Source organism: Alligator sinensis, unplaced genomic scaffold (assembly GCF_000455745.1).
Source record: "Alligator sinensis unplaced genomic scaffold, ASM45574v1 scaffold1357_1, whole genome shotgun sequence".
Taxonomy (NCBI): domain Eukaryota; kingdom Metazoa; phylum Chordata; order Crocodylia; family Alligatoridae; genus Alligator; species Alligator sinensis.
This window is the reverse complement of record NW_005843146.1, coordinates 158,560-170,381: the sequence shown is the minus strand read 5'-3', so window position 1 is coordinate 170,381 and position 11,822 is coordinate 158,560. Positions and strand designations below refer to the sequence as shown.

Sequence of the window (11,822 nt, the reverse complement as noted above, 5' to 3'; positions counted from 1 at the left end):
GAAGCTGCCAATACTGGCCACAAGCGGACCAATCTACCAAGCATCCCTGGCTACCTGAGCCCGCGCGCAGGGCCGGGCCTTTCCCCCCTGCCCATGTGACCAGAGCATTGCCTCCCAGGCACCAGGCTTTTGTCATGCAGACCAGGTGGGAGATCCCCGCCCTGAGGGATTCAACACCAGCCTCTCAGGCTGGTGGAGACAGATCTCTGGAGAGGAGCACCGACGGTGGCATTTCTGCCACAGTCACCAACCACTGGTTGGCGCTCGTCGCCCCCCCCTTGCCGCCGACAGTGTTGCGGCTGCCTGTGGCATCTCCCCACTTTCCTCCACTATGCTCCCACTGCCGACAGCACCAATGCTGCCCGTGGGAGCTCGCCATGCCCCCCAGCCTCTGGGGCCACACGTCATTCATGCAATTATTCCAGACCACACAAGAGGGGGGCCATAAACAACAAAGTAGATGCTGACACAGCCCTGACACAGCTCTTCCACTCTGCTCTACCAGCACAACAGGTGGCAATGCTGTTTCCAGGGCAATAAAAGATTCCCTGTCTATGGAGGAAGCCCTTCACATCATAGACTGGCCTTAATGCAGGTCCCCAGCATGCTCTAGGCATTGCAGTCTCCCAGGAACATGTGCAGAGCACTGCAGGGCCTCAGCAGCTCCCAACTATGGTACCATCCCTTGAGTGTGCAACCAGCCTTAAGGGAAAACAGCCTGGCACATGGGAACAGATGTAATGATGAAGACAAGCCTCTGCCTCCATGCTCAGCCACCGTTAAAATTTCCTTGTACTGATAAGGCACTTTCCCTCTGGTGCAACCTGTGAGCTCCTTACCGCAGTGTCTGCAACTTGCAGCTGGGATGTCTCAGTCCCTCGCACAGCAGCCGCACGCCGCCATCCCCCAGATCACTGTTATAACTCAGGTCCAGCTCCATCAGGCTGGGACTGGTGCTGAGAACAGCAGTGAGATCCCCACAGCAGGCGGGTGTGAGATGGCAATTCCACAACCTGCAGGAGAGAGAAGCACAGAGGAGAGAGATCAGGGCATGAATAGGGCCACCACAGCTGCTCCAACAGGTGGCCCCACCCACCAGCCCCCTCCCTGGTCAGTCAGCATGGACAATGACACAGAAGTCCCACCCCATGCCCAGCCCCAGGATCAACCCCTTGGCCAAGGAGAAACCAGTGCTTCCTGCTCAGCACCAATGTCTGTGCTATACCTGTGGCCAATCAGCACTGAGAAGGGCCCATCCTCTGCTCCCAGCCAATCAGGAATGGGAGTAGGGCACACAATTCCCATCTAAACCTGCATCCTGGACCTTCCCACTGTCCAACCACAAGGCAGCACATGCAGGAGGCCACCCCATCAGTGCTGCCCACTCAGCTCCATAGGAATCAGGTGGGTTCATCCCTGCCCAGCCCCAGAGGTGCAGGCCAGGCGGAGCGGCCCCAGCGCAGGAGGCTGCAGGAGAAGTCCCCTCCCCAGCACTAGGCAGGCTCCACACAGGAGCTGGGGGATCTGCTCCCACTATTTGCAACAGGAAAAGCCATGGGATCTTTTGTGAGGGATGAAGCAAGTCCCCAGGTGCCACAGAAATTAGTAGAGTCACAGGGTCGGTTTGAGTTAGTGAGAGAAGAGCCTCAAGAGCTGTGGCGCGTCAGTGTAATGTAATGCATTGTGTGCGTGGAAAATGTGATATGAGTGACAGGGGAAGCAACCTTGTGGAGTCCTGTTGACCACGGACTTCAAATCCCAGAGGCACGTGGAAGCAGGAAGAGGCAGTGGCAAGAAACCCTTCAGAGCCCCGCTGCTGCACTGCAAAGTCCAGAAAACCTTGGGGGCAGGAGGAAGAGGTGGCAATCTCTGAGCCCTGGCGGGCTACATACCAGGGTGCCAGGGGGTAATGGGGTCTGCTGTGAGAATGAGTGAAGGAGAGGGAAGCCTCTGCACAGCACAGCTGACCCACTGACTGACTACACACGATCCTTGACCTAGACACCTGCACAGGGTGACTCTGGACTGAAGGCTGGTTCTTGGGGACACCTCCGGAGGTGGTCAGGGGACTATGTGCTGAATGTGTGTACCCCAGTGGTACTGACCACCACCTGCCCTCTATGTGTATGTTGTTATACTTTGGATACCTATGTACCTGTATTTGTCCCTTTCTGTTCACCTGTGATCCTAACCCCTAGGACAATCAGTATAAAGTAAATCCCTTATTGCCTGTAGTGATTGTGCCTGACATTGCAGGGGGTCGTTACATCAGGTTATGAGGATGAAACCTGCCCCCCAGCCCCTGAAGCATATGTGGCGAGATGGAGGGAGGGCAGGACCCTGGACCATGCCGGAGAGAATCATCTCAGCGGCTGTGTAGATCACGTGCCGTCAGTGGCGTAAGGACAGAGCATACCGCAAAGTGAGAGTCAGAGGAGAGCGTGGCTGCCTCACCAGCAGCCCGTTGAGGTAGGGCATGAGGGTGAGGTGGAGGAAGGAGTGTCTGACAGTGGTGGGGCTCTTAGGGGACACCAATAAAAAATGGACAGGAAGAGAAAGGTGAAGAAGTGGGACCTAACGAGAAGTGAGAGAAGGGAATTCCGCTGAGAGCAGCAGGGCAGGGAAGGAAAAGAAATCACACAGGTGGGGAGAGCACGAGTGAGAAAGGTTAAATACTTTGTGAAAGATGAAACTCTGAGAAGGCCACTCTCCCTCTATTAATATAAAATTGGAAATGTGCTGAGAGGTGTGTTCTCTTGGGGACTGTCTGCCAAAAAGCAAAGAGGACTGATTCATAATATTGACGTCTCCCACCTCATTGGAAGTGGGCAACAGCTGGAAGACACATGTGGATGAACATGTTCCCAATCTGGGGCTCCTGGCCTCTGCCCGCTCCTGAGTAGAGGACAGAGGCAGGGGTTCCTGTATGTGGAAAAGCCTCCTATATGATCTGAAAAACAGAAGTGTATTAAAACCAGACACAAGGTTATGTGTGGGCTCCATTGCAGTGTGGGGACGTGGAGCCAGGCTTTCTTCAGCTCTCTTTACTAAGGTTCCTCACACCTTCCTCCTTACTGCCCTGACCTCTGTGTCCTGAGTGCAGAGAACAGAAACCAGAAATCTGCTGGCTCTGCAGCCATCCCACACTTCAGTGTAGAGAAACAGTTTGCCCCTCCTGGGCCCAGCTCTCTCTGGCTCTGAGAAGTCCGGATCCAGATCGAAGACAGGTTCAGTCTGCAGGTGTCAACCCCCTCCAGCAGAATGGAGCTACAGCCCTGTGCTGAGAGAGAGCAGCAGCAGTGGCTGTCTCTAATATCATTACAAGCAGAGCTGAAAGTGCAGGATCCATCAGAACTTCTCCCCAGAAAAAACTAATGGGACTACTCAGTAACCTTTGCAAAAGAGTCAGTTTCCACCTAAGATTTTTGAATTTTCATCTAATGGGAGAAAAAGAAGAAGAAATGCATTTTCCTGACTAGATGAAGCAGTCTGTAAGATCTTTGGGCAGCCGCTTCTGCTCTCTGCCTCACAGAGACAGGCCAGCAGAAAATTATTGAGGCTACCCCCAGCCAGCCACGCCACAAGCAGAGTGCACCTTGTAACTGGTTTTGAGTTACCCACATATAGTGCAAGCATGAAAGCAAGTGCAAGACATCTGTGTATCTTAGAAGAGTGACCCTATTCCCTTAACAGGAGCACTTATGTATCCATGGCCAGTGACAGAATTGCTCCTAAACTTCAGTTTAAAATTCATAACTTGGGCACAAGCTGCACTTTGTTTTCCACTTCATGTAACACACTCTGTCCAAAGGGGACCCTCTCTGTACAACAGAGTTGTGGTAGGAAGATATGTCCAGGAAGAAGTACACTTCTTTTTGGATGTTACTAGTATTGATGCTGAATCCTCAGCAGGATCTAACAATCGCTTGCTAATAGGCCCAGCAAGTCTACCCTGCATGGAAGGAGGCAGAGGGCTGCAGTGCTTGGCCAAATCCCATTGCGCTGAATCCTATCAGACATCAGGAGTCTCAGTCTTCTCTTCCATCCAATCAGAGATGCTAGAAAACTGCATTGGGCACATCATAGAATCACAGAAAACGAGGGAGTGAAGGGAGCTCAGGAGGTCACATCTAGTCCAACCCCCTGCTCAAAGCAGGACCATCCACACCAACGTCATCCAGGCCAAGGCTCTGTCTACCCAGGTCTTAAAAACCTCCAAGGATGGAGAATCTATAACTTCTCTGGGTAACCTGTTCCAGTGTTTTATTACCTTCCTAGTGAGAAAGATTTCCTTCGAATCAAACCTTAACTTCTCGTGCTGCAACTTGAGCCCATTGCTCCTTGTTCTGTCATCTGTCACCACTAAGAACAGTCCAGCTCCATCCTCTTTGGACCCACCCTGCAGGGAGTTGAAGGCTGCTATTCAATCCCCTTTCACTTGTCTCTTCTCCAGACTAAATAAGCCCAGTTCCCTCAACCTCTCCTCATAAATCATGTGCTCCAGCCCTGAACCATTTCTGTATCCTCCACTGGACTCTTTCCAATGTGTCCTCATCCTTTCTGTAGTGGGGGGCCCAAAACTGGACACAGGACTCAAAGATTATTCCCCTCTATTTGGACACTGGTGGATGAGGCAAGTTGGGAGAGTAGCAGATACATTGGAGGGCAGAGCTAGGATCCAGAGAGATTCTGACAAGTTGAAAGATTGGAGCAAAAGAAATTGCATGAGGTTCAATAAGAACAAGTGCAAAGTCCTGCCTGCACTTAGGATGGGAGAGCCCCATGCGCCAGTGCAGGCTGGGGGCCGACTGGCTGCACCTTCCTGGGAGGCCAGACCCTCTTCCTCTTCTAGCGCCACCTCTGGCAGTCCTTCCTTCACAGTCCTAGATGTTTCCTCCACTAGCGCCAAATATAGGGGGATAATTACTTGCCTCAGTCTGCTGGCAATGCTTTTACTAATGCAGCCCAGGATGCCGTTAGCCTTCTTCCCAACAAGGGCACATTATTGCTTCATATTCAGAGTATTGTCCACTGTAACCCTCAGGTCCTTTTCTGCAGGGCTTCTGCTTAGCTAGTCAGGCTCAGCCTGTACCGATGCCTGGGATTGTACAGGGAGAGCTAGACCTGAACAGTACTGGAGGGGTGACCTGCCTCTTGTGTCCATGACACTTCCCACAATGCCTCTTCCTGAGACACTGCAGGTTGACTGAAGCTGCAGACTGGGATCTGTGGACAATACAGGTTTGGTGCTCGGTGGGGATTCCTAAATCACTAGGGGTCGGCAAGGAGGACTGCCTGGCTCACCACGCCTGGGCAGGCCCTCAGGGAGTGCTCCAGAAGGGAGTTTTAGGAACACATCCCTGCCCGCTGGCACTGCTTAGAAAAAAGAGCTTCAGATGGGCCAGTGCCCTAAGACAGGGCTTCCTTCAGCAAAGCAGCACCCATGTACACCTTGTAAAGGGAAAAAAACAGAGAAAGGGCACAATTTTGTCCTGAGGAGGTGCTCACTCCAGCTCCTGGAAGGGCAGCAAAGCAGGGAGGGAGAAGAGAAGACTCTGAGCCCATGCCGGATACTTTTCAACTTGCCCCTCCTTAACTAACAGACAAACTGATACACAGATATCTCTAGCAAACACCCACCTCTGAGCAGGGAGGCAAGAAAACAGAAGGACATGGAGGGGCTCTGCCCTGCTGTCACAGGCAGGAGGAAGGGGTTGAGGGATGGCAGGGTCCATCCTGCCCTTCATGCATCAGTGTGGGAAGGGCATGGCAGCCCTCAGCATCCAGGCACAATCCAAGTAGCTGTTGCTGGATAAAGGGATCCAGACTCGCTTTCTTGGGAATATGCACAGCAGGAGTGGGGCCAGGTGGGCCACAGCGCACAGAGCTTGAGGATCTGCCACGATGACAGGCAGATGTTGAGCTGAACCACAAGCCACTCACAATGGTACTGAACCCCTTCCCTAGTCCAGTGCAACCTGCCAGTGCAGCAGGGCAGAGAACAAGGGCCCTTCTGGGGCCAGCACTGCCTCACTAAGATACAGCTGGTAGCTGGGGCACAATTTACCATACGTACCTGAAACTAAGATGCTCCTGGATTTAAGATGACTGAATTCCCCACACCCCATGACCCTCCTCCCCATAATGAGATGTTGTACATGGAAAATTAAAAATGTTATAATTCTGTATGTCTAGCATCTGATTAGTGGAAGGTCATCTTAAATGTGTCCCCTTCATTCCTGTGACAAAAAGGGCAGGGGCAGCAGGCCAGATCCCAGCCCCTGGCTCCCCTACCCCCCGTCCTCATGTGTCTTCTGTCTCCTGCCTGCCACCCAGAGCCTGTGTCTACCCCACTCCCTGCTCCACAACCTGGGGCACTCTGTTGAAGCCTGCCCCCTCCTCCACCTCCCTCCTGCAGTCTGACCCCACCTGCAGCCTGCTGCACACTCCCTCCGGCAGCCTGCCCAACTGCCCCCTGCCCCTGACACCCTGCCCACCCACTACCTCCTACCTTCTGCTGCAGCTCTGCTCCTCTAGAGCAGTCAGGAGCAGTAGGGCCCCAACCTGGCCAGGGAGAAGTGGGGGCAGTTCCCAGCTAGGCTAGAGCTGGAGGGACCTGAGCCACAGCAGAAAGTAATGGGGTGGAGGAGCAGACATAGGCATGGGGGGGGGCAGGGCCAGGGGGCAGCCTGCAGGTTCCCCAGGCTACCTCCTGGTCCCCTGTGCCATGTGCCCTTTCCCCATTCAAATGAGAAATTCTGGGCTAATATGGAGCTCAGGTGTCGCCTGCCCCAGGCTGCTACTCCAGTTAATGAGGAGGTCCCCTCCATACCCCCTCCCACATATTGAATAGGGAAAATTCAATATGTCATGCAGCAGAGTAAATTTGTTCAACACAAGATAATTTGTCCAAGCTGTACCACTGCACAGGTGCCTGTAGTTTGCCGTTGGGGCCTTTCAGTCCCTCACCCAGCTGTTTCAGTCCTGGTTCATCCCCCAGTCCCAGGTCTGTCCCTGGAACTAACCCCTGTGCTCTGGGCTGCATGGCTCTGCCCCTTGGCCTCCTCTGCATGAGGGAGCTGAATTAGGGTCCATCAGAGGTGCCCCGGGTGGGCCTGGCTTTACAGAACAACATGTCATCCCAGTGTAGGCAGGTGGGTGCAGGCTGTGAGACAGTGACATAGGGGCTAGGGGCACTGAGCTCCTTGCCGCTGCTGTGGGGAGCAGACATCAGGCACCAGGCCCTCATTGTCTCCTGCCCCTCCAGCATATTATAGAGAGGTCCTGGGGAGTGCCTAAAGGACACCACCTACTCCTTACCGCAGCGTCTGTAATTTGCAGCTGGGACGTCTCAGTCCCTCACACAGCAGCTGCACGCCGCCATCCCCCACACGAATGTTATGACTCAGGTCCAGCTCCATCAGGCTGGGGCAGGTGCTAAGAACAGCAACAAGATCCCTACAGCAGGCGGGTGTGAGACCACACCACTGCAACCTGCAAGAGAGAGAAGCACAGAGCAAAGTGATCAGGGCATGAATGGACCAGTAGGGCTCTGATAGGCAGCCCCACCCACAAGCCCTGGTCAATCAGCATGGACAATGGGACAGAAGTCCCGCCTCCTGCCCTGGCCCAGGAGCCATCCCTTGGCCAAGGAGAAAGCAGAGCTTCCTGCTAAGCCTCAATGTCTGTGCTGCACCTCAATCAACAGAGAAGGGCCCAGCCCCAAACCTCTGCTCCCAGTGAATCATGAATGAGGGGTGGGGCAAGCATTTTAGGCCTTGCCCTTGGACTTTCCCTTTGGCCAAGGCAGCAATGGCAAGAGGCTGTTGTGCACAGACAGGAGACCCTGTGAGATCACTGCCCTTGGGAGCAGGTTCCCAGGGCTTGCTCCCCAGCCCCGACGGGTAATAATCAGGGATCAGAAATTCTCAGGTTTTATATATACACATATACATGGCTTTGTAGAGGGGAGGTCATGAATAACAAACCTGGTGTCCTTTTATGACTAGGTAACTAACAACCTGGACTTGGTACAGGAGGTGGACATCATCTACCTAGATTTCAGCAAGACCTTTGATACTGTTTCCCATGAAATCCTCTCAGTGAAGTTGGAGAGTACTGGCCTAGACCAGGCTACAGTGAGGTGGGTTGGGAACTGGTTCAGCGGCCAATCCCAACAAGTCATAATTGATGGGGTGACCTCATCCTGGAAGGCCATCTCCAGTGGTGCATCCCAGAGGTCAGTGCTCAGACCTGTGCTCTTTAATATCTTTATTAATGACTCTGGATGAGGGAGTGAAAAGTGCAATGATTAAGTTTGCAGATGATACCAAACTATGGGGACAAGCGGGTACATCAGAGGACAGGTCAAGGATTCAGGAAGACCTTGACAGGCTGGTCCTATGGGCTGAACAAAACCATATGAGGTTCAACAGGGACAAATGCTGGGTCCTTCATCTGGGTAGAATGAACCCTCACCATACCTATACAATGGGTAGTGGTCCACTGACTGGCACTGTATCCGAAAGGGACCTGGGGGTGTCAATCAAGGAAGGATGAATACGAGCCACCAGTGTGACGAAGTCACCAACAGAGCAAATAGGACTTTGGTGTGCATCAGTAGGTGTGTCACCAACAGATCCAGAGAGGTGCTTCTCCCCCTCTATTTGGTGTGAGGCCACAGCTGGAGTACTGTGTCCAATTCTGGGCACCACACTTCAAGAAGGATGTGTACAAGCTCAAAAGGATGCCGAGAAGGGTCACCCTCATGATCAAGGGCCTGTGGATGAGGAAAGACTTTGGGATTTGGGTTTATTCAGCCTGAGCAAAAGAATGCTGAGAGGTGACTTGATAGCCGCCTACAAATATGTCAAGGGAGAACCCCAGGATCTTAGGAGAATAACTTTTCAGAAAACTCCCCATCCTTCCCCCCTGGACCAATGGACACAAGTTAGTCAAGGAAAAGTTTCAGCTGGCCATAAGGAAAAAACTTCTTTTCCATACGAGTAATTAGAATCTGGAACACACTTCCAGCAGAGGTGGTGCAGTCACCATCTCTGGTGGTCTTTAAGAGGAATCTGGACAAAAACCTTGCTGAGCTCGTTTGAGCCCAGTTACCTCCTGCCCATGGCAGGGGACCAGACTTGATGATCTTACAGGTCCCTTCCTGTCCTTCTTTCTATGAGTCTATGATTATATATATATAGATATATAGATATAGATATATATATACATACAGGCAACCCATACTTAGCGCTCTTAATTGGTTCTGGAAAAACTGAGCGCTAAGCAAAACAGTGTTAAGCGAAACACATTTCCCCATAAAATGTAATGTAAACAAGTATAACTGGTTCTGCATCACCTGTCAGCCCAGACCCTCACTCCTGCAGCCCTGCCCTGGGCCCAACCTGCAAAGCAATACGCGGGCTCCATCAGGGAAGGCACCGGCTCCTCTCGGCCTCATTGTTCTGCCACCGCGATGGCCCCTGCTGGCCAGCACCTGCCCACCACCAGCACACCTGTGTGCAGCCTCAGCCATCCTGCCCATCGGGCCTGAATCAGGGATCCACCCACTAAGGGATTTAGTGAGAAGGCCGTGGGGCTCGGGCCACTACGAGAGAAGCAGTGGGGCCACCCACCCGCCAGTGCCTTGTGCCCCACTTTGCCCAGCAGGGGCTCCCTCCAGGGCACCTGGCACTGGGACTAACTTCCACCACCAAATTGCTACAGGCTTGGGACGGTGTCTGCGCCCCACAGGTGAGTGTGTGACAGGAGCAGAACAGGTGGGGGGCTCTGTGGGCTCAGCCCCACTGTGGCCTGGGGCAGGGGACACTGCACATGTGTCCTTGAGCACTAGCTCGCACCGGCTCAGGCCCCACACTCCTGCTGGCCCTGGACTCAGGCCCTGCACTCCTACTGGCCCACTGACCCAGGCCCCACATTCACACCCCCACCTGCTCCTTCTTGCCACTGTGCTGCTCCTTCCCACCTGCCCACCATGTGCCAGAGTGGATCCTGTGCTCCTGCCACCCCACCCTGGGCTCCGCCAGCCCAGGCTCTGCACTCACACTGCCCGGCCCCCCACCTGCCCTTCTTGCTGCTGCCTCTGCTCCCCGTCCACTCCAGCACCACATGCCAGAGTGGACCCCGGTTCCTACCACCCCACCCTGGGCCTCCACCAGCTGCCACTTACCACTTCCCTCAACACCACTGCCACCGCCACCACTGCTTCTGCCCACACTGAGCATTATAATGCACTGAGCGCTAAGTGAAACAGAAGTCCTAGATTTCAGAAGGGCAGACTTTGGTAACCTCAGAAGTCTAGTTAGAAAGGCCCTTTGCAACCAGCAGCTGCATGATTTAGGAGTTCAGGAATGGTGGTGCTTCCTTAAGGTGGCAATTCTCACTGCTCAAAAAGATGCCATCCTCACACAGTCAAAATGAGGGAAAGGGGCCAAGGCACCCACTTGGCTCAACAGGGATATTAGAGAACTTTTGAAAAAGAAAAAAGAAGCATATATGCAATGGAAAAATGATTCAGCATCCAGAGAGGAATATACTTATATGGCCAGGGTCTGCAGGTATGAGCCATGGAAAGCCAAGGCATGCATGGAGATCAAGCTAGCAGCCGAAATAAAAGACAACAAAAAGTCCTTCCATAGGTACATAGGGAGCAACAAAATATCAAGCTCCACTGTGGGACCCCTATTGAATACTTGGGGTGGGGGGAGGAGGGCAGCCCACAGTTGATCCCCGTGAAAAGGCAGATCTCCTAAATACGTACTTCACATCAATATTCCTGAAATCAGATGGGAACTGGTCACCTGTCCAGAGACCCAGGAAATATGGGGAAGACAATAGTCCACATGAAATCAGTTCTGAACAGGTGAGGGTACTCTTAGAACATATGGATGTTTTCAAGTCTGCTTGGCCAGATGACCTGCATCCAAGAGTCCTGAACAAACTGGCTGAGCTCATAGTGGGGCATCTGGTGAAGCTGTTCAAAAAGTTGTGGAACTTGGGATTGGTCCCAAATGACTGGAAGAGGGCTAATGTGGTATCCATCTTTAAGAAAGGGAAGAGGGCTGACCCTTCAAACTACAGACCTTTCAGTCTGACTTTGGTCCTGGGAAAAACCCTTGAAAAAATTGTGAAGAAGGCCATCAACAACAAGCTAGCAACTGGTGCGGTATTAAGAAGCAACCAGCATGGCTTTACTGAGGGTAGGTCCTGCCTAACAAACCTGGTGTCCTTTTATGACCAAGTAACTAGCCAGCTGGACAAGGGACATGTGGTTCGCATCGTTTACCTAGATTTCAGCAAGGCCTTTGATACTGTTTCCCATGAGATTCTCTCAATTAAGCTGGAGGGTACTGGCCTAGACCAGTCTACAGTGAGGGGAGTTAGCAAATGACTGAGAGACCGATCCCAAAGAGATGTAATAGATGGGATGGACTCATCCTGGAGGGCTGTCTCCAGTGGTGTCCCCCAGGGATCAGTGCTTGCGCCCGTGCTCTTTAACATCTTTATCAATGACTTGGATGAAGGAGTGGAAAGCATAGTAATTATGTTTGTGGATGACACCAAACTGTGGGGTAATGAGGACACATCTAAGGATAGGGTAAAGATCCAGGATGACCTTGACAGACTGGTCCTATGGGCTGAATTCAATTGGATGAGGTTCACGGGGGCACAGAAGGGAATTGGCGAGTATTTATTCACCAAGGCGCCCCCGGGGGTTACAAGAAATAATGGCCACAAGCTAGCAGAGAGCAGATTTAGATTGGACATTAGGAAGAACTTCTTCACAGTTCGAGTGGCCA

At 52.7% G+C, this 11,822-nt stretch overlaps 1 protein-coding gene across 1 annotated transcript in view; it reads right to left on the bottom strand.

The window, feature by feature from the left end:
- The window catches only part of LOC102381365 (NACHT, LRR and PYD domains-containing protein 3-like), a 66,740-nt gene that overhangs the window by 7,612 nt on the left and 47,306 nt on the right, over window positions 1-11,822 (bottom strand). The window contains 2 exon segments of the mRNA XM_025194007.1: window positions 840-1,013; window positions 7,321-7,494. Of these exon segments, the coding sequence (XP_025049792.1) occupies window positions 840-1,013; window positions 7,321-7,494 (348 nt within the window).